General features: G+C 57.5%; 5 protein-coding genes across 5 annotated transcripts; 3 read left to right on the top strand and 2 right to left on the bottom strand.

Annotated features, from left to right (window-relative positions):
• Positions 1-437: 437 nt before the first annotated feature.
• E0L32_011447 (uncharacterized protein) lies at positions 438-5,832 on the top strand (the record flags this gene model as incomplete). The annotated part of the gene is made up of 10 exons (XM_031134177.1): positions 438-758; positions 827-1,633; positions 1,697-1,836; positions 1,890-2,075; positions 2,127-2,196; positions 2,907-3,243; positions 3,304-3,336; positions 3,402-4,350; positions 4,406-4,518; positions 4,577-5,832. The coding sequence occupies 10 exons, from the start codon at positions 438-440 to the stop codon at positions 5,830-5,832; spliced, it is 4,212 nt and encodes a 1,403-aa protein (XP_031000606.1).
• Positions 5,833-5,985: 153 nt separating this feature from the next.
• On the bottom strand, positions 5,986-7,433 carry E0L32_011446 (uncharacterized protein; the record flags this gene model as incomplete). Its single annotated transcript, XM_031134176.1, has 4 exons — positions 5,986-6,051; positions 6,108-6,248; positions 6,296-6,843; positions 6,902-7,433. The coding sequence occupies 4 exons, from the start codon at positions 7,431-7,433 to the stop codon at positions 5,986-5,988; spliced, it is 1,287 nt and encodes a 428-aa protein (XP_031000605.1).
• A 1,275-nt stretch (positions 7,434-8,708) lies between these two features.
• E0L32_011445 (uncharacterized protein) lies at positions 8,709-9,635 on the top strand (the record flags this gene model as incomplete). Its single annotated transcript, XM_031134175.1, has 1 exon — positions 8,709-9,635. The coding sequence occupies one exon, from the start codon at positions 8,709-8,711 to the stop codon at positions 9,633-9,635; it is 927 nt and encodes a 308-aa protein (XP_031000604.1).
• Positions 9,636-9,819: 184 nt separating this feature from the next.
• On the bottom strand, positions 9,820-12,677 carry E0L32_011444 (uncharacterized protein; the record flags this gene model as incomplete). The annotated part of the gene is made up of 9 exons (XM_031134174.1): positions 9,820-10,019; positions 10,077-10,270; positions 10,329-10,452; positions 10,546-11,613; positions 11,675-11,788; positions 11,900-12,278; positions 12,337-12,410; positions 12,466-12,537; positions 12,593-12,677. The coding sequence occupies 9 exons, from the start codon at positions 12,675-12,677 to the stop codon at positions 9,820-9,822; spliced, it is 2,310 nt and encodes a 769-aa protein (XP_031000603.1).
• A 6,539-nt stretch (positions 12,678-19,216) lies between these two features.
• E0L32_011443 (uncharacterized protein) lies at positions 19,217-21,995 on the top strand (the record flags this gene model as incomplete). The annotated part of the gene is made up of 3 exons (XM_031134173.1): positions 19,217-20,382; positions 20,442-21,397; positions 21,493-21,995. The coding sequence occupies 3 exons, from the start codon at positions 19,217-19,219 to the stop codon at positions 21,993-21,995; spliced, it is 2,625 nt and encodes an 874-aa protein (XP_031000602.1).
• Positions 21,996-22,237: the final 242 nt, after the last annotated feature.

The raw sequence follows: 22,237 nt of genomic DNA, 5'->3' as shown, positions 1-22,237 counted from the left end.
TCCTTATCATTAGCTGTATTGTCAACCAAAGCGCTCTGGTCATTCGGGATACAACCAGCCGCCGTCCAGAATGGGATGTGCCGAGACCATCCCATGCAGCAGCACCGAAGGCGCCCAGCAAACTTCACCCACATCTCCATTCCTCGATATTAACCACAAACAGCCGGAAGGAAGGACCAATGGAGCCCTTTCAACATTTCCATCACTCGCAGCGCAAATATGGGTTGGGTTCCCTGGGTTTTTTCGTAGAGATGGCATCGACCTCAACTCTATTCTCACGACTTTCGGGCATCGTTTTGGAGCCATGGAAGAAGCTCGATAGACCCAAGTATCGTGATGTTTCTGCATAGAGTAGCTCGCAGAGGTTGTGCTAAGACATGCTGTCCATGTCGCTGCCCAGACCTTTCTTAAGACGAGGCCGTGGACTGTTTCCTAAAATGGCGCGCATGCTCATCGTTCTGGGCATGACCATCGTCGTCTCGACTGCCCTGGCGCAGCTCTTCGAATGCCCGGACTACACGCAGTATGCTCGCAGGCCGCATGAGCCGGTGTCAAAGGGAAAGCTGAAACTTCCATACCAGAGGCCGGCTCCCGCATGTCGCAAGTTCAACCTCACCGAGGTCGAAACCACGATCGAGGATATGAGGGATGTCGTGAAAGATCCAGATTTGTTTCGGCTCTTCGAGAACTGCTTCCCAAATACACTCGACACGGCCATCACCTGGAAAGGATTGGCCAGTGATTCGAAGGATGAGGAGGTGAGTTGGCTTCTGCCCCAGGGGGGATAGTCTTCGTGGCAGCAGAAACGACTAACATGCCCGACAAGCTCACCTTCATCACCACTGGCGACATCAATGCCATGTGGCTCAGAGACAGCGCAAATCAATTGCAAAGCTACAAATCACTCCTCAAGCCGAATTCGTCTCGGAGCTCGCTGGCATCGCTATTTCGAGGAGCAATCAACTTGCATGCTAGATACGTAAAAGGAGCACCTTTCTGCAATGCCTTTCAAGCCCCAATCGAGTCCAACCTCACCGTCGAAAACAACCTTTCAAGTTCCGGCGACTTCATTGACCCTTATTTCCCAGTCAATCTGGTGTTCGAGTGCAAATATGAGCTCGACTCTCTTGCGGCATTCCTACAACTCTCTTACGACTACTTCATCGCGACAGGTGATAAGGCCTTCTTTGGCAAACACGACTGGGTGGCCGCCGTGGAGACATTGCTCAACACAACGACCGACCTGCAGACTGGTACATACGGAGCGGACGGCACGGTTATCAAGGCTCCGTATCGTTTCCAGCGACAGACTTCAGTTGCTTCCGAGACGTTGCCAAATGCTGGCGAGGGGAATCCTGTCAAGAACGGCACCGGTCTGGTGAGGAGCGCATTCCGGCCGTCAGACGACGCATGCATCTATCAGCTGTTTATACCCGCAAACATGCAGTTTGCTCGCTATCTGCGAGACTGCGCTGAGATCATGCGGGCCTTTGACCAGCAACTCAGTCGGCGCATGACGGGTTTCGCAGACAATGTGCGCAGAGGCATTGAAAAGTATGGGAAGACAGTCCATCCTGACTACGGCACCGTATACGCGTACGAAGTCGATGGGTTTGGGTCGCATAGTATGATGGTCAGTGGACTCGAATAACGGGCAAAGGTGACTGCGTGAGTGCTGATAAGAAAATACCGTCAGGACGACGCCAACATTCCCAGCCTACTCAGCGCACCCATGCTGGGGTATCTCGACAAGAAGGACGAGATATATCAGAACACAAGGAAGTTTGTTCTGAGCCACGACAATCCCTACTTTATGCATGGGCCTGTAATGAACTCGTAAGTGACACAAGAGCCACACGGGAACGGGAAATGCTGATATCCCGTGATAGCACTGGCGGACCGCATATAGGACCTGGCATGGCTTGGCCCATGTCCCTGATTGTGCAGATTATGACCACTGATGATGATGCTGAGATCATAGATGCCTTGGGCCAACTGGTAGCCTCGACGGATGGGCTTGGCCTGATGCATGAGTCCATCAGTTCCCATAACCAAAAGATCTGGACCAGGCAATGGTGTGTGGTCCCCAAGATTCTTCTCGAGACGAAAGACTGACAATTCTTCAGGTTTGCGTGGACCAATGGCCTCTTTGGCCAGATGATGCTAGATCTCAAAGAGAGGAAACCCCATCTGCTTGTAAGAAGCTTCCAATAGACAGACAGAAGCATTCATCACGTCACTATCCTCCAATGTAGTTAGCAGATCACTGGTACAGCATGGAAGAGGTTCAGCTGTCATAATTCAACAAAATAAGAAAAAGCAAGGGTGGAATATCCTCTTATGCCCCGCAAACCGGGGCACCAGATGCTCAAGATGCATTCAGCCGAAAGGCAGGATACAAGATAAATCTCCATTCATCAAGAACAGTCGACGAATGGGGAGTTAGCCACCCTCATCGCACGGGACTCAGGAGGACAAGGTGCAGCAAGAATTTCTCCGCGTTCGTGGGGTAGCAACTGCGACACTTTATGTCCGCCTGTGGCATGGCCAGGTCTGAGACCCCCTTGCAAGCGCTGTTCTGAATCCTTGCCGTTATTGCCTTGGCATCGGCGTTTCTCAGACACACCGGACCTTATCCACACACGTGTTCGCTTCTGATCGAGGCTGACTATGTCTCTTTGCGTGCCATTGATCTGAATTGTGTTTTTGCTTCAATGTTTTGACGATCTGCATGATTTGGCGCTGCATGAAATTGTCTTGTCTTGTTGCAGCGACAGTTTGTTCTTTGGGAAGTATGCCATAGACACACCTCCACGTTTTGGTGTAGGCGCTCGGTCAGATCCACTCGCAGATCTGTAACGACCTCCCTGGCTTGAGCATTTGACGACGAGACTGGCCTAATAAAGGTCGGTGACAAAGACGTTCAAGTCTGCATTCGACTCCGATCTCGCCATTTTGAGGAGTTGCAGACATATCGAGACACTATGAGCTGGGCAGCAAAGGCAAAATCCTATGGCTACAGGCCGAGGATAGCGCCTATCCACTTACACGGCGGCATGCCCCGACCCAGTCGCGTGCTCCTCATCATCTTGGTCTTTGTGTGTGTAATCACATTTCTTCCGCGTCCCGGAGGCAGTGGCTTCTTCGGCGGCCGCTTCTCTCCGGGCCGTCCCGGCGCGCAACGGGGCAGACAAGGCGACATTTTGAGATTCGTTGACCCTCTGATCGGGACGACTAACGGAGGTATGTGACACCGAACTTAATGAGCCTTTCGTGTGCACCGAATCTAATCTAGATCCGCAGGCCATGTCTTCCCGGGTGCTACACTGCCATATGGTATGTCTTACCATTGAGGTCATCCTCGAAACACATGGCTCGCTGACACACAAGCCCTTCCTCAGGCATGGCCAAGGCCGTCGCGGACACCCACAGCCACGCAGAGAACGCTGCGGGCTTCGTCTCGGACGACAACGGGGTCATCGGCTTCTCGCACATGCACGACTCGGGCACGGGCGGCAACCCTTCCCTGGGCAACTTCCCGCTCTTTGTGCACCCGGGCTGCCCCAGCGACAACGTGACGCGGTGCCAGTACACGACCATGTCGCGCCTGGTCGCGCGCGTCAACGGCTCCGCCACCGCGCGGCCGGGCTATTTCGCCATCGGGCTCAACAACTCGGTCGCCGCCGAGATGACGGCCTCGGAGCACACGGCGCTCTACCGCTTCTCCTTCCCCCGCGCCAACACGGCCCTCAACGCCGACGGCGTCGAGGTCCCGCTGAGCCCCCTGGTGCTCGTCGACCTCAACGACCTCGGCTCGACGCGCAGCTGGGGCGGCATCCAGGTCTACCCGGAGTCGGGCCGCATCATCGGCGACGGCCGCTTCACGCCGTCCTTTGGCGTCGGCAACTACGAGGCCTACTTTTGCGCCGACTTCCGCGGCGCCGACGTCCGCCGCCGCGGCACGTACTCGGGCACCGAGGCGACCGAGGACGAGCTCGCGCTCAACGGCGTCGGCTCCGGCTGGGGCATCTCCGGGTCGGCGGGCGCCTGGATCCAGTTCCAGAGGCCCGCCGACTACCTGCTGGCGCGCGTGGGCGTGTCCTTCATGTCGACCGACCAGGCGTGCGCCAACGCGGAGCGGGAGGTGCCCGATTTTGGGTTCGACCGGCTTGTGAAAGAGGCGGAGGATCAGTGGAGGGAGAAGCTATCTGTCATCGAGGTTGATGCCAAGGGGGTCAGTGAGGAGTTGCAGACGACGTTTTGGTCCGGCCTGTACCGTGCGCTGCTGTCGCCTCAGAACTACACGGGGGAGAACCCGCTGTGGAAGTCCGACGAGCCGTACTTTGACTCGTGAGTTTGTTGGTCTTGGGCGATATTGAATGTTGTGTGCTGATCGCCAGGTCAGGTTCTACTGCATCTGGGATTCATTCAGAGCACAGCACCCCCTGCTCACCATCATCGACCCTGCCGCTCAGACAGACATGATCCGCGCGTTGATTGACATTTATCGGCATGAAGGTATGGCCCCTACTTGGCAGACATGGATGCCATGACTGGTGCTGAATATAATAAACAGGCAAGCTACCGGACTGCAGAATGAGCTTCTGCAAAGGCTATTCACAGGTAACAATCCCCAAAACCGCCTCTTCCTCTCCCAAACCTTGTCGCATGACCACTTACACAACTCTCCAGGGCGGATCCAACGCCGACATCGTCCTCGCAGACGCCTTCGTCAAGAACTTGACCGAGGGCATCGACTGGAAGACGGCGTACGAGGCCGTCGTGTCGGACGCAGAGGTCGAGCCGGGCAACTGGGGCACCTCCGGGCGCGGCAACCTGGTCAGCTACCACAGCCTCGGCTACATCCCCTGGGACGACGTCGACACCAACGGCACGGGCCCGCACAGCCGCACCATCTCGCGCCTCGTCGAGTACGCCTACGACGACTTCGCCATCAGCCTCATGGCCGAGGGCCTGGGCCGCGCCGCCGACGCCGACAAGTACCGCGCGCGGGGCGCCAACTGGCGCAACGTCTGGAACCCGGCGCAGCGCGACGTCTACCGCGACGCCGACACGCAGGACGTCGTGGGCACCGAGTTCACGGGCTTCATGCAGCCGCGGCTGGTCAACGGGTCCTTCCGGTACCACAACACGCGGCTGTGCTCGCCCGTCAACAACTTCCACTCGTGCTACTACGACACGAGCCACGACACGTACGAGGGCAGCCCCTGGCTCTACAGCTTCTTCGTGCCGCAGGACATGCGCGGGCTCGTGGCGGCCATGGGCGGGCCCGACACCTTCGTCCGGCGCCTCGACTTCTTCCACCGGTCCGGCATCGCCTACATGGGCAACGAGCCCACCTTCCTGCCCGTCTTCCAGTTCCACTACGGCGGCCGCCCGGGCATGAGCAGCTACTGGGCGCACGAGTACATCCCGAGCCTGTTCAACGCGAGCGTCAACGGCATCCCGGGCAACGACGACTGCGCCATGGGCGCCTTCTCGGCCATGGCGCTCATGGGCTTCTTCCCCGTCGCCGGGCAGGACGTGTACCTGCTGACGCCGCCCTTCTTCCGCGAGGTGAGCATCCGGGCCAAGCTCGGCGGCGGCAGGGCCGTGATCCGCGTGGCCAACTTTGACCCCACGTACGCGGCCAAGTACATCCAGAGCGCGACGCTCAACGGCAAGCCCTACACCAAGAGCTGGATCGGGCACGACTTCTTCCTGAGGGGCGGGGTGCTGGAGTTCAAGGTCGGCACCAAGGAGGGCAGCTGGGGGACGGCGGAGGAAGACTTGCCGCCTAGTTTCTATCCGCTTCTAAGCCAGACGACATGAGTAGATGGAAGAGGGGAGCCCAGTGCAAATATATCATTCATATTTTTCAGAAAACAAAGCTGTTCGATAAACAATTGATGAACACTGAGAGACCAGGCATTTTCTTCACTACCACTAGTCACATCTAGCTCAGCATGGAGGCCATCCTCGAAATCACTCCTCGTCCGAGTCTGAATCGTCACCAGGGTCGGGCATAACAACCTTGTTCAAATGTGTGACCTGGCGGAACATTAGAGAGAATTGACAGGGAGTGCAAGAATTGGCAGCAAACTTACAAAACCAACCATGGCACCGATGATCTCGGAGACTTTGTCCAAACTATCCTCATCGGTAAAGATGGAATCGGGCACCTTTTTGCCAAAAGTAAAGTTTCTCAGCTTGAGCAGCTCGATATCCCGATGCTCGGCAGGGAAGCCCTGTACACACATTAGCAATCGAGGCACGGCATTTTTGAGCGTTTTACCCAGACGCAGACAGGAATGCTAACCTTGGGTTTCGTCTTGAGCGCCGACTCCTTGTTGGACTCGGTGAACGCCTTGATCACAGACTTCTCGTCGTTCTTGGCCTTTGGCAAGAACGTGCGGCGGAAGTTGTCGTCCATGAGTGCACGGCGCCATCTCTGCGGTCGTTCATCGATGCTCGCACGCAGCTTGTGCAGCTGGCCGGCATCTGGATGCCAGAGGCCCCCACCGATAAAAGACTTGCCAGGCTCGCAGTGCACGTAGTAGCATGCATAGGGCCCCTTCCGCCCTGTCCGAGACCAGGCTGCCGAATAGTGCGCCTGCATAGAGTCAGCCAAACCACCCCTGATATGAATGGCGGGGGGGGGGTTCTCACAGACCTTGTATGGGGTGGGATCCTTGCTGAACCGAATGTCTCTGTAGATCCGGAAGATGACGTCTTTGACTGGAAGTTCGGGGACGGTCTCATCAGCCTCGATGATCTTTTCTGTCAGAGCCTCGACATATGAGTTCCAGTCGGTCAAGGATCGTCGGTATTCTTTATCGTTGGCTAAGGTCTGTCAGCTGCGTGCTTATATCGCAAGTTCAATGATCCAAGAAGTCCATACACTTGAGCCAAGATCTCAGATTGTTAGCTCTCAGGTCTCTGAGAAAGAGCAGCGTGTTCTTGTGTATCCTCCCATCCTCGTAGTCGACACCATCCAGGTCTCTCAGCTGCTTATGCGGTATGAAGGTCACCTGAGGACCATCATCATCGCCGTCCTCGTCCTCGTCCTCGTCCTCAACGTCACCATTACTGACTTGGGATTTTCTCTTCTTCTTGATCTTCACTTCTTGTTCCTCCTGTGCACTGTGGTACTCATCCGATTCTGATTCTTCTCCTCCATTGTCATCTGACTCTTCGTCTTGATAGGCGTCCTCTTCAGACTCCTCGACCTTGGCACGTTTGACGGCAGATGTGCGGCGGCTGCCGCCTGACTTGATGCGCTTCGGTGTGTGGTAGGTCTGGTCATCGCCAAGCTCATCATCCGAATCGGCCTCAAAGTATACGCTCTTCTTGCCCGAAGAGCTAATTCGCCCGGACCGCCTGCGGCCCGAGGTTTCGGGTGTCGCGGGAGCCTGACGCTTCTTTGGAGGCATGGTCAAGTCAAGGCTTGCGACGACTAAATGGAACGAGCAGAAGAGATAGTAATTGCAACCACGAACAATTTGTTTTTAACTCGAGATATATCCAATTGTACCGGACAGTGCGCTTTGATGGCTCGCCTTCTGGGAGCTGAACAAAGACAAGTCGCGGAATGAGAGTGACGCAATGGACGGTCTTGACGCGATGGGATCTTCCATCCACGACGCGCGGTCACGGGACATCCATCAAAAGCCCCCTGCCGGCGGCGAAATTAGCCCGCGCTGACAGCATCCTAGAGCCGACATTTCAATCTTTCAATGTTATTAGCTGTCAGCTAGAAGAACAACGTTTAGAGCCTTATCAGTAACGTCCCCGGCAAGGGCTACGAGGCACTCCTCAGTGGCACCTCTGCCATCATTCAACCTGCATAACTGGAAGTGGACAGGCATTCCTCCGAGCCCTCAAGTCCAGAGTCGTTGTACGACTGCTGGAGTTGGGAACGGGCCTGGTCGACCACGCTTCAAGACAAAATTGTTCTGCCTAAAGCTATTGCTGCATCGGCATCCTCGGATTAGACCCTCATGACATAAGAGTAGAGAACAGAGGGGTTGGAAAGCTGTAAGGGCGGGGTGGTGGAACTGCGCTTGGAAACAGCCATCCCTCCCGGGCGTCTCGAGGCCGGGTTGCTTCCTGAAGCTCGAGATGTTTGCTTCTCGGAAGCTCCCGCCGTCGATGCGATAATTGTATATCGGATCAATGGAATGTGTCGTTATTTCTCAGCTCTACGGAAGCCTCGTGACGCAGCTATCGAAACGTTTCAACCTGTTCGCGAGTCCTGTCCACCATACAGATATCCTGGAGCTAAGAAGTTGACAGGTAGATACCTACATAGGTAGCCAGAGTTGAACTGCAACGTCAAATACGAATAATCAACCAGATCTAAGTCCGAGTTGGGAATGCTAGTTTTGCGATATTTTAGCCTTTCAACTAAGAGAATCGCCCACGTTACACTTCAAAGTTTCTCCAATGAATAGTAGGAAAAGCGGCTCGAGGCTCGCTTTCGTGCTCCTTTCTGAGATGGTGAGGCCCCATCACACGTTACAGTTCCCCATCCATCCTAACGGCTTCAGCTCTTCCACGCGATGACAGCCGGGTGGACGAACCCCGCAATTGCCCTCACCCCGGCCGATCTCGTACTCGACCTCATAAATCAAGACCTGCTCTTTCAATTCCCAATAGGCCTTCATTCCATCATCTATACCCTTCCATAGCAAAAACAAACAGAAACAATGCCCACCCCGCAAGAAATCAAATCCTCCCTCCACAGGGACGGCTTCGTCGTCATCCCCTCCGTCCTCTCCGAGTCGGAGCTCTCGGCCCTCCGCGCCGCCGCCACCCGGACCACCGCCCGCGCCCGCTCCGGCGCCTGGCCCCACATCCGCACCCTGGGCAAGCAGTTCCCGCCCTGGTCCGCCGCCGACATCCACAAGGGCATATGGGGCGTGCAGCACCTGCTGCACCCGGACCTGCCGCCCGACGACGCGGCCGTCTTCACGCGCAGCTACTTCCACCCGCGCATCCTCGACACGGCGGCCCTGCTCATCGACGGCGGCGGTGACGGCGGCGGCGAGGAAGGAGGAGAAGGAGGCGGAGGAGGCGACCAGCTGGTCATGGAGCTGTACAACATGCTCGTCCGCCCGGACGCCGACTACGAGCTGCGCTGGCACCGCGACGACGTCCCGCCCGAGGCCACGGCCGAGCAGGAGATGAGCCGCCTCGGCCGGCCCGCCTGGCACGCGCAGTGGAACCTGGCCCTGTGGGACGACGAGTCCCTCGTCGTCGTTCCCGGCTCGCACCTGCGGGCCCGCACCGACGCCGAGCGCGCCGCCGACCCCTTCGCCAGGGAGCTCCCCGGCCAGCTCGTCGTCAGGCTGCGGCCCGGCGACGTGGCCTTCTACAACAACAACATCCTGCACCGGGGCGTGTACGACTCGGCCAGGGAGCGCATGACGCTGCACGGGTCCGTGGGCCACGCCGGGGGCAGCAAGCTGCGGGCGCGCAACGTGCTGCAGCACGGCGTCGGGGAGTGGGTCGAGCGGTGCGACTTTTCGGTGCTGGAGGACGGGGCGCAGAGGGCGAGGGCCGAGGGCATGAGGCAGAGGCTGATCAAGCTGGGGAGGGAGAGCGGGGATGTTGGCTATTCTCTGAAGGACTGACTGACGTGGATGGCTCGAACAAAGTTGCAGAAAGACTGCAGGCAGCTTTAGCTTTGTTCTAGGCGATTTATATTTGTATATACATTTATACATTTTTCAATCTGTCCTACGATACCGGAAGTGATCTTTCAAGTGACGATAGCTCCTCCGGACCGGCTGAATTCATAGCAGCGTGCCGACCTGCTTATCCGCTGAGGAACAGCGCAATGGTGTCCGGGTAGACGTTGATGTTGTCCTGCCAGTAGGCAAGCTGCCTTCCGTCCCTGTTGATCATGCTCAGGGAGCCGATCGTGTTGAGGTTGTAGATGTTGACATTGCTCAGAGAGCCCTCGAGGGAGATGATGCGAGCTTGGCAGTTCTCGCCAGCTTTCACCGTAGAGCAGTCTATATTGCGTCAGCGCCCTGTGCTCGAAAATGTCACTTCCGGCGGTTACAACGTACTCGTACTATAGTTGTTAAAGAATGAGTAATGTCCTGCACCGTACGCAAGGATGTTCTGCGAGTTGATGATCCGCAGACCCCAAGCCATGGCGCAGGTGCCCGAGACACCAGCACAAGAGGCGCTGAAGTCGGGGTCGTTCAAGGCAGAGTTGACGGGGAACGGGGTTGTGGCCAAGGGGCTGGGTTGGTAGTATCTGGTCATGCTGTTAGCTTCTTGCTGTATACCAACTTCCTCACGAGCCATAAACCTACGGCGTCTCAGTCTGCAGCTGGGAAGCAAAAATGTTCTTGGTGCCGGAGAACTGGTACTGGTAGAGCACATTATGCTCCGCCGCCGTACCCACCAGCCAGAAGGTGCCGACCGTGGACTCGATATCTAAAAGACACAAGTGATTAGTTATGCCCGCTCGTTATGCAAAAGGGGACCCTGCCCTATATCGCCTATCGCCGGGTGGGGGGGAACACTCACACAGCCCGCGGCCCGAGAAGATGGTGATCTGCGTGTTGGACTGGTCCTCCATGTCGTGGTCCGCCGTCCACAGCCAGTTGTTCTCCATGTACAGGCCCGTCGCCGCGCCGGTGACGTGCATGAGCATGTACGCGCCGATGCAGTTGCCGTTGACGGCGCTGCTGCCCGGCTGCTTGAGGCACTGCGCCACCTGCAGGTCGCTGCCCCGGAACCCGCCGACCCGCGTGTGCACATCCCACATGCCGCTCGGCGCGCCGCCCGTCGTAGCCAGGTTCCACTCGATGAGCGTGGCGCCGGCCTGCGCGCCCTGCGTGCCGACGACAAAGTCCGACAGCTCGACGTAGCCCGCCTGGCCCGAGGAGCTGCCGACGCGGACGACGGCCCGCGGGCTGTTCATGTCGGCGAAGGCGCCGCCGCTCGACATGATGACCGGGTACGTCTCGCCGACGATCCTGGCCCCCGGCGGGACCGTGATGGTCGATGTCACCCGGTAGATGCCGTAGTCGAGGTAGAGCACCTGGCCGGCCGAGGCGGCCGCGTTGATGGCGGACTGCAGGGCGGCGGTGTCGTCCGTGCTGCCGTCGCCGCGGGCGCCGGACGAGCGGGCGCTCACGAAGGAGGAGGCCGGGAGCGATTCGTACTGCGGCTTGGACCGCGTGTAGTACCTGTTCCCGCTGAGCAGCGCGGCCGGCCTCGAGTTGCCGGCGATGTTGCCCTGGAAGGTCTGGGGCCCGCTGGGGATGTACTGGTGCCCTTCGCCCCAGGCGTTGATGGTCGTGCTGCCGGAGCTGCCCGCGAGAGCCGTTCCGCTGGGGCCCTTGACCATGACGGGCACGTTGTTGAGGGACAGGTTCTCGAGGATGACGCTTCCTGCGGTAGCCGGGCTGGCAGACGGGGTCCAGGCCGTGAGCACGCCGACGGGGACGTTGGTGAGGGTGCTGTCGATCAGAGTCAGTGAGCCGGTCTTCTGGTCCGAGGATCCGCCGGCCGAGATGTCGATGCCGACGCCGCAGTCCGTAATGCTGAGGCCCATGTATGTCCAGCCCCAGTCCCATAGTTGGATGATGGCTTTTGTAAGGCAGGTAGGTGAGTAACTTTTCTCGTTTCAGCTGGCACTGGAACGACGTACCGGTCTTGCAGTTTCTGAACGTCAGGTTTCTCATCGTGTATTGCTGGTTGCCCATGGAGGCACCCGTGGCACCTCCGATGAAGGTCAGGTCAGACAAAAAGCCACCACTTCCACCTAGCAAAGGTCAGTCATCGCAGTACAATTCTAGTAAAATGCGCTCGAGTACTCTGAAGTGCGGTGTTAGTCGTGACATCACAGTTTTGTAGGGTCAGCCAGCAGCCATACCACTTTCAATGAACAAGCCGACGTGAACAACGTCCGAGGAAGTTGGCATGTTGAACACGATGTTCTGCAGACTGGTGGCTTGGGATGTCGGCCAATGCATGCCCGTAGCTGCAGTAGCGGGCGCAATGTTGGTCGTGTCCAAGATCAGGTTCCGGACTTGTCGATAGAAGACATTGGTCGAGATCCAGTTCAAATCAGATGTGTAGTATGGGTTTCCGTCGATGAGGCCGAACCCTGAGAAGCCAGCTGTGGCCTTCAAGGTGGGAGGGTTGTTTGCATCGCCGATGATCTGGGTGAAGTAGGCGGGCAGGATGGAAGACGAGATCACATATGTCCCGGCCGGGAGGTAGACGACAGCTGGAGTGGTGGTGGACGAAGCCTGGTTACAGTCAGGTCGAGTCTCTCTCAGGAGATAGCAGAAAGAAATGTCGGCTTACGCAGCCCTTTCCACATCGGTTCCCATCATTGATAGCCGCATTGATGGCGGCGGTATCATCGGTGACACCATCACCTAGCTTGAGGTCAAACAACGTTCCAGTCATATGATATAGATGTTAACGCCCTACCTTTGGCACCGTAGTCCTTGACATTGCGAAAAACACGATACCCTGACCCGGCAAAAGGAGCAACACCTTGGTCTGAAACTCGGGGTTAGCACCAAGTGACTTGAAGACGATGATTGCGTTGTCTCACGGGCAATATCTCCCATCCAGTAGGCATTGGCAGTAGCCACGAGGCTGGCTACAGCCGTGAAGATCGTGACAGCAGAGAAACGCATCTTTGAAACCGCAGTAGAAAGAAGCTGATGAAGGTCTGCAAGTTCCCCCAGACGTTGATATTCATTCATCTATTCGAGTTTCCCGCGTCTGAGTAGCTTCATTTATATACACAGGCCTGAAAGCTTGAATCACTGGCCGTCCACGAGACCAGGACCACCACTTGACCACTCTCATTGAGATCGCAACTGAAGCATAACTTCTCCGAAGCTAAGTGAGATCAATGAACAGGGTAGAATGGTGCCGTCGACCCCAGGTCTCCGCCGTAGGGCCGATTCGGGCGCATCTCTCAACCCCAGAGCAACCACCAAGACTGAATGTAACGGTTCAGGGCGACTAACCAGGCCACTTGACCTTCTCTCGCACACGGCCGGTTGTGGAACAGCCTTGTTTCCGGGAAACTCCAGAACTGGCCGCCGTTCTCACAGTTCAATCACAAGACTCTAGGCACGGCGTCAAAGATCAACAGTTTGACATCATCTACCCAAACGCCCGGACAGGAACGTGACAGGATTGCCTCAGTCAGAAGACGGGTAGCCGCGAGGTGATGGGGAGATTAAGACAATAGGTGCAGGAGGGTGGTATCATTAAGATCAAGTCGAGTAAGATTGAACATTGCGTATGAAACAAAGGTTTAGGCCCATGGCGAACAGTGATTGGCCGAGAGTCCCTTGTCAGTCTCCTGCTCAGTGGGCTCTCCGGCACCTATGGCTAGCGCTTGCCAGCAACGCCGAAGCTGGGAGGACTAGACGTCGTCTCGAGGGGAGCAAAAACGTCCAGGCTCAGGTCGGACGGACCTCGGCGCGCCGGCAGGAATAATTATGTAGACATGCGACCTTTGAGGGGAAGTAGTGCGGGTGATGTTGATGGACAGAACTGATGGACAGGGCTGATGGAGAAGACAACGAAAGGGACGCTACTAGTCATCAACCACAGCGGGATGGATGCTCCTTGTCAGGGACATGGCGGTGTGCGTGCGTGCAGACGGGCGCTCGAGTGGCATTACCGCTTCGAGCCAACATACCGGGAGTTCGTGACATTCTGCCGCCCTTAGCGGATCGAGATGAAGCCGCTTGCTGGTCCAAAGAGGTCAGGAGCACGGCTTGAGCCGTCTCTTCGCGCTCCCCACAGCATCATGTCTAAGATGGCCAAGATGGCTGGCTTCTGGTGCAGGAAGATGCACTCATCGTCGCCTGAGGAGGCGAGGGGGGAGGAGGACAAGAAGGGCCCAGTGCCCAATGGAAGGCCGAATGTCTGCATTGCTGTCCAGGTCAGGCTCAGAATATGTTGAGATCTTGCATGTGCTGGAGCTGCTAGCGTGAATGTGACTAGAGTGAAGTGTCCCTCCATTTCTACACACCACCCCGAGCAACCAGTCAGGACCGCCAGACGAACCAGGCGCTGGGGAGAGTGACAACGACATGTGAGCCATCCGCCTTTCGTCATGTCATGCACGGTCGAGTGGCCCTGGGAAGCGTGATTACGTTACCTGCATCTCTCGAGAAATATCGAAGCCTCTCCAGCAGCATAAACAGCAAAAAGGAAAACATGTCGCATGGCAAGATCGGGCTGGTTACACCGCCGAAAGATGCACGATGTGCCGTGCGTCCCCGCGAGGGCTTCCCCGCTTTCTCACTTCTGCCGCCAGCACCCAACAACCCTCTGGGATGGCAAAATAGCGGGGGGAGGCTTGCTGGCCGCTGGTCCCAGTCTCACGTGTAGGTCACGGTCGACTGTCATCAGTGTTGCAGGCGAACATGATCCAGCATATCTCGATATTGCTCATATCGAGTGCATCCACCAGTGTGGAGGTTCGCCCGTGCTGCACCTCGGCATATGCTTCTAGGGCCGATCTAGGCTCTTTCTTGCCCGCAGACTCGGGCAGTGTCTTGTCTCCCAGCAACAGGCTCCTGCCGGAGGCGCGAGGGTGTCGTGAAAGAAATGGCGAAGAGGGGAGGAGACTTGGGATTACAAGAGGTTCCGTGATGGTTGTCGTGTGTTTGTGTCTTGAGTTGTATCCTAAGGGCCCACAATATCCCGTGCGGAATCGGAACGAAGTCACAGTCGATAGATGATCATTGAGTCTGTGGGCAGGAAGGCGCTTCGCACTCACTCCTGCCGTGCCATCAAACATGAATCGCCCATACACCAACTGGACAGGCACAACCCTAAGGAGGCGATTGAACGCTTGCAGGCCCCCTCTCAGCATTCCCTCCAACGTACCACGCAAGGTCGATCATGCACCGGCCATCGAACCAGAGCTGTCCCAAGACGAACGGCAATGGACAGACGAGACGAGATGAGGTGAGTTGTATCAGACAACCTTGAACCGCACTTGCTGCTATCTGGAAGGTCACTAAACCATTGTGGAGCCGGTGATATTCACAAGTGCGTCATTGCGGTGAGAACCCGACGATTTCTCTTGCGAGGCAGATAAGCGAGCATGCAAAGCAATCCAAGATGCCTCGGACAGCTCTTGATTGGCAGTGTTTGGTTATCGATGGACTAGTTCCAACGCGAGAGAGGGGAAAGGAGGAAAGGAAAGCAAAAGCAAAAAGTACCAACAAGTTACAGTAGTTACAGTGCTAACAAGCTACAGCTGTGGGCCCTGAGGCGCGCTCGAAACGGTGTCCGGATATATAGCCGCGAGATCCATCATTTCCAAATCACGAAAGCGTCCCAGGAGCACAAGATACGGTCGTTGATGCTCCGAAGGAGGCGCAAAGTAGTGACCAGGCAGGCCAGGCAGGCCAGGCAGATCCTCCTTCACGAGGTACGCCAATCCGTCCTCATCATCTCTGTTCCAGTCTTGGCCTCCAGACTTCAGAGGGCACGGCTTGTCTGAGGGCTTTTTAGGTGCACCATCCCTGTCTGGGCGCCGTCTCGTCTCCTTACCCCGTTCTCCGCATCCCCAGATTACCTCAGAAAAACTAAGAAGCAAAGCCCGACAGCCGACCAGCCCCCCCGCCCGGTCCGTCTGCCATTCCCCCTCTTTCGTTCGGAGCTTCACCAGGTTTTGCTTGTCAGACTTCTCCAGTTCTCCAACCTTCTCAGCTCCACCTCCTCCTCCACAGGCACGACAGGCAGGTCACCAGTCGGGAAATTTGTGCCCACCCTTTGCTCCCCTTCCCTCCAATGGTAGTCGGTCGAATGAGATGGCCTTGACTTTCTACCGTCACACTCTTCGACATTCCTATTTTGGCTACGTAACAGCTTGCTTGCCAATCTGAAGCGTCTGAGCGCTTAAGCGTTTCCGTCCCACGACGCGCGAGACAAGGGCCGGCAACCCTGCCCAAGATCCGTCATCTTGAAAAGCATGAATGCCTACCTAGCGCAGCCTTCCCCTCTATCATCTCCTACGCCGCGCTACCAGTAGTGCTCTTAAGTGCCGGAACGCACTCGCTCACTTCCTTAGTTTGATATGGCGATATGGTTGCGAAGCACGTCTGTTGAGCCGAGTCGAGACTGATGTACACATTAACTATGGTGTACGCCTCTGTCTAGTGTGCCATACCGGGGACTTTGCTGATGACACACTTGCGACAGGTGTTCGCCCAATCCTGCCGAATCCTAGTCGGATTCATGATGGCAACGTGGGGGTTTCCCTTTTCTTTTCATATTTTCCCTCTCTTCCTCTCTCTGCGTACTCCTTCGTCTGGCTCCCCTACAGACTTTGCTAGCCAAGCGAGGCCCCTTTACTCGTCCAGGCTAGAGTTTTTATGCAGCCTGCGTTCAACCTCGCATGCTTCTGCTCCACGCTGGCATTGCTCAGTTGTGCAAATTCTGAATTCTCGAGCACAGGATGAGCCACGTATCAAAAGAGGGGAAGCGCGTCACCCTCAGTACTCGGTAGGCTGAGTAGTGGTCCTGATGGACACCGCCTGTTGTGATCGCCGGTCTCATTGGCCTTATGGGGTCTCCACATCGTCAGATTGACTTGTTGTCTCACTCACGGAGAGAGAGTTGAGGAGGGGGAATATTGGATCATGGAGAGGGAAAAGACAACAAATTGAAGTTTTAGTGCGCGCGAGAGGTGGGAGGGGAGGAGGTGACAAGGTTGTGCATTGTGACGGCCCTGATCCCAGATGGTACCTCGCAACCGCAAACAGGGCGGCACGCAGCCCCTCTTTCGACTGTTTTTCCTCCCCGTTCTCCGTTCCAGCTCTTCCCCAATGCGGAGATGCCAGGGAGAGAGACCGAGAAGGAGGAGAGCGGGGAAGCTGGTTCACCACTAACACGCCCTCTGGACCTGGTCCCCAACCCGCCTCTCTCGTCAGATAGGGATAGACTCGGGCAAACGCCTCGCGTTACTGCGGAGAGCTCACCACCCACACCACCCACTAGCCACCATCGCTCCATTGCTCCCGGAACACAGTTTTCGGTTCCTAGACTCGAAGGGCCCAAGATCCTGTTATCCAGTTATCCATGGTGATCTTGACCTTGATCCCCCAGTAAAACTCTCGCTCTCCGGAGGCTTGTCTAGCCTCGCCTCACCTAGCCGCAGCTTCACCTTGTTCATGTACGATCTCAGCGCGACAGGAACCTCGTCATTCTGGTTTTTGTCCCTCCGTCTCTCGCCTTTCTTCCAGGCTGTCTGCCTCATCTTCCCTTGTGCCTGTGCTCGTGCTTGTGCAACAGGAACGGGCGGGCACGCATAGTACGCCCGGGCTCCCACGCATTGGCATTTTCCTGCAACAGCAAAGGCACGGCTCGAGCCCCAGGATTCCCCGGTTTCTTCTACCCCAGATCGAGCGAGCTGGCCAACGACTTTCCCGTTGTCCTTCTCGGGAGACTGGATCGAGCACATCACCACCCAGCTATCCTGCTGCCTTCTTGCCGCTTGCACAGACTCCATTTGTCTCTCTTCTCTGGCCCTTGCCGTCCTCCGGTCACCCCCTCATCCAAGCTGAGCGTCCTGCAAAGTATATTCTGGTCCATCGGCGGCCCTGCTCTGGCTTCCGAACCCCGGGAACCAAAATACCACACCCATCTGTCGTTCGCCCAACCTTCTCCTCCCTCATCTGCCTTCCCCGCTCTGCTCCGCCTTACCTACTTGAATTGCACTCCATCCCCACGGGGTACTGTGGCCTCCTCTCTTGCTTTTCTCAACATCACTTCTCCGCTTTTCGAGTCTATTTCCCGTTTCTTCTCGAGCCATCCGCCTGTCCCTCCAGTCTTGACCCCCAGGCAGAGCCATTTATCCATCCTTGATTTGTTGGGTTCTCCCCATTTCTTGGCACTACCCACTGCATGCCACGTTCACCCACCCACGGCAGTAGCAGCGAGTTGCCCCAAGCTGGCGACGGTTCCCTTTCGTGTCAAGGAAAGCACCCATAGAGGCCTCACGGCAGTGGCCTATACCACCCTCGAACTGCACATCCTATCTGCGCCGCCCCCCTACAACCCTGGGTCCTGGTCCTGTCCTCTTCGGAGCCGTACCAACCTCTCCGAGCCACCGTGCTGCTGAGACAGAAGCATCTGCACCTGGCTCTCGGCTCCTCCCAGCTCGCATCTGCGTGGTTGATCTCCTGGGTCCCGCTGCCCTGCTGCCCTAATCCTCGGTCCATTGCATCTCGAGCGTACAGGGCATTCTGCCACCCGCGTTAATCTCCAGGGAGAGCTTTGGTACCAGGCAGTTGCCAGGGCCAACCAGCACCGGACCTGTCGACCAGCGGAGTGAAGAGGCCGGACGAGGGGTAGGTACAACCAGCGGAGAGAGAGAGACGCACACACGATTTCCCCATTCTCTCCGTCACACAAGTCGAGCAGCACGAATGGTTCTGTTTGTCTAATTCAGCCATCCACATACGCGTCTCACCCCGCAAAACAATTTCAATCAACCGCCAGCCTCCGCGTGCGTCCGTGTTTGACCTTTGGGACCCCTCACCGGTTGCACTGCAGTGTGTGTTTGGAACCATCTCATTCCCTTTAACACAACTCGCTCGTCCGACTCCCAACGCCCCTCATGTTGGAGACCAGGTCTCTCAGGATGCATCCAATACAGTCAGTCGACGGCCCGGCGCGCGCCGGCCTCGCTGGCGAGAATGGAGAGCCCAGACAGCAGAAGCCAAAGACCTTGCCCTGCAAGTACTGCAGTAAACGCTTTCGGTGAGCTGGAAACCCTCTCTCCGCGCTCTCTCTATCGCATATTAGCTTACATTGTCTTTCATCTTTAGGCGGGTGGAGCACGTCCAGAGGCACGAGAGAACGCATACCAAAGAGAAGCCGTTCTCTTGCGCGTGGGCTCGCTGCGGAAAGACATTCGGGCGCCGGTGAGTCTCGAGTCTCTTCTTCACACACACACACACACAAGTCTCTTATTCGTACAACTGTCACGCTCTGCCCCTACCCCTCTTGCACAATGCTGTGAACCCACTAGCGGTTGACATGCGCCAAATCCTGCTCTTGCGGGCGATTCACTCCTGTGCCGCACCGATAAACACCCCCTCCTCCTCTTTCCTCTTTCATCCTCCTCCGTTCTCATGCTTGCGGCCAAAACATATGCTATGAATTTGTACCTCTCCGGTGAAGGCATGCTTATATGGACATCAGTGACCTCCTTGTTCGCCATGAAAAGCTTGTTCACCTCAACGAGAACAACAAGGATGGCTCCCGTCCGAGGAAAACCTCGACGGTCAACGTCCAGACGGGCCCGCCGCCCGACAGCAGGACCGATGGCCAGATGCTCGGCATACAACCGCATCGCGCGGCACCGCCGCATTACAATGCCGACCCCATGATGACGCCCGCGCCTTCGTCCTTGTCGTCGGACGCACAACTGTCACAGAGGACGGCGCCTGCCTGCAACCTTGATCTTCTGTCCGATGCCGCGACCCATCTCGCCAGCGCTGGCGGCGTGCACTCCATCGCACCGTTGATGTCGGACGTAGCGCAGGCATCGGGGGGCTTGGGGAGGGTCAAGTACGACGAGGGGATGCAGTACGGAGACCGTGGACGGGAGAACGAGCCTGCTGCCATGCCCGGGCAGTTCCCAGCACAGCCCGCGACGGCTTCCTTTGACGACTACCATCTGTTCCTTGACGAGTTTGCCTCATCGCCTCACTTCCTCCCTCCACCCCTGGACTCAGATCCGTCGTCAGGCCTCTGGCCGAAGCAAGGTGTAGATATGCAAGGTCGTGGCGGAGCCCTCAAGGGCATGTCATCCTTCCCATCGACGAGGTTCTCATCGCTGCAGCCAGACATGCGGAATCCGGCCGAGAGCATGCAGGACGACGCCATGAGGGCGCCCATGTGGAGGATATCCGCCGGCGACCACACCGTGATCAAGAACAGACTTGACGAGTTTTCGCCTGTGCTGCCGGCCGACTTCGTCTTCCCCTCGCGGCATACCCTGACTCGATTCCTGGAGGGCTACATCACCGGCTTCCACGAGCATCTTCCGTTCCTGCACATCCCCACCTTGTCGCCTGCCGAACTGTCTCCAGAGTTGCTGCTTGCCATATTAGCCGTGGGTGCACAATATCGTTTCGAGAGTCACCGCGCGCATGCGTTGTGGTATGCTGCCAAGGCTGTTGCTCTGGAACAGATCAGGCGGCGGCATAGCCACGAGGTGCACGGCTTGCTTCCGACGCAGGCGGCCTACAGTCCGCACTCGACTCGTCCTTCGCCGAGCAACACCTATCGGCATTCTTTCAGTTCGGTCCACCAGGAACGCCCCATCACGCAGGATACTCACCGCGAGCCATTGTAAGTGTCCTAGCGAGCTGATATGACCGGCTGGTAGGTTGACTAACCATCATCCATAGTTCTCCCAACACACCGCAGTCTCGTCTTGAGACTATCCAGGCGCTGCTCTTGTTGTTTGCCGTTGGTCTGTGGGGGGCCAAGGCGATCCTGCACGAGGCGCTGTCCCTTCAGAGCCAACTGGCGCTTCTCATCCGGGAGGAAGGTCTCACTACCGAGGCCGCACCCCCGGTGGACTGGGAGTCGTGGATCAGGCTGGAAGGGAGCAAGCGGACCAAGCTCATCGCGTTCTGCTTCTTCAACCTCTGCAGCATAGCGTACAACACGCCGCCGATGCTGCTCACGTCCGAGATATACCTGCACCTGCCGCACCCCTCGCGGCTCTGGAGAGCCGAGTCGTCGTGGCAGTGGCAAGAGGCGCGGCAGGCCTGCCCGGCGCTCGACATCTCCCTCCAGGACGGGTTCTCGAGGTACCTGAACCGGCCCTCCCAGGGCCCGCTCGAGCACATGTCGTGCCTGGGCAACTACGTCCTCATCCACGCCTTCATCCAGCACATCTACCTCCTCAAGCAGACGTCGTTTGCCACGGCGTCGCCGTTCGATACCCACCGCGGCCTCAAGATGGACGACGTCGAGGACGTGACGCAGGCGCTCCGCGTGTGGCAGGTCGGCTTCGAGCAGCACCGCCAGCAGCACGGCAGCGGCGGCGGAGACGCGCACGGGGCAGGAGGGGCAGGAGGGGCAGGGGGAGGGGACGGCCCCGTCGCGTTCAACTCGACGGCGCTGCTGCGGCTGGCGTACATCCGGCTGTACACGGACCTGAGCCCGAGCCGGACGCTCGAGAGCCGGGACTACGTGCTCATCGCCAACGGGTTCCAGGAGGCGCCGCTGCTGGTGCGCAGCCAGCGCCTGACGAGGGCCATCTGGCAGGCGATCCACGCGCTGTCGCTGCTGGTCAAGGTCGGCGTCAACTATGTCGCGCGGACCAAGAGCTTGGAGTGGAGCATGCAACACACCCGTAAGTTTTGCTTGTCTTTTCCTTCTCTTTCCTGGTCAATGCCATCTATTGTTTTTTGTTTTTGTTTTTTCATTCAGCAAAATGTGTATTTTCAGAAGGCTTTGATCATACTAACCAATCTCCCCGGGACCCAGTCTGCAACCTCGAGTGCGCCATCCTCCTCTCGAAGTGGCTCATGACCCTCGCGGCCGTCACGGTGGCCGACCCGGCCGTCAGCCCGGAGGAGAAGACCCTGCTCGAGATGGTCCGGCGCATGCTCGACGAGACCGAGTTCGCCGTGCCCATCGACCCGTCGCTGGCGTCGTCGCCGGGCGGCGGCGGGACTACTACAGCTGGTAATAGTAGTAGCAGTAGCGACCCGGAGAAGCTGCGGCAGCTGGCGGGCGCCGTGGTGCGGCTCTGGGCCGAGACGTTCAAGGGCACGCACATCTTTGAGATGGTGCGGGTCATGAGCGTCGGGCTCGAGGGGTACGCCGACCTGCTGACCAAGCAGGACCGGGCGCCGGGCGGGCTCGTCGTGGTGGGCGGTGGCGGCAGCGGCGGCGGCGGCGGCGTGGGTGCGGCGGGCCGGCTGGGGTCCGGGTCGAGTCTTGGCTGATGATACCCGTGGGGGTTTTCAAGGGGATGCGGGCTTGTGGCATGTGGTAGGTGTGTGTGTGTGTGTGTGTGTTTGTCCTGTTTCAGATTTGGGAGCGAGAGGAATGGGAGCATAGGAAAGTCTGTGATTTCAGCATATACCCATCCCCCTTCGTTGAGAGACTTGTTATGTGTGCTAGCACGTACGTATCTCGTCTCTTTTCGTCCGGGGTTGAGTTTTGAGAGTTTCTGGGGCGCAAGACA

This window comes from Thyridium curvatum (genome assembly GCF_004353045.1).
Source record: "Thyridium curvatum strain D216 chromosome Unknown NODE_106_length_115904_cov_88.197656, whole genome shotgun sequence".
Taxonomy (NCBI): Eukaryota; Fungi; Ascomycota; class Sordariomycetes; order Thyridiales; family Thyridiaceae; genus Thyridium; species Thyridium curvatum.
This window is presented reverse-complemented; position numbering and strand designations above follow the sequence as displayed.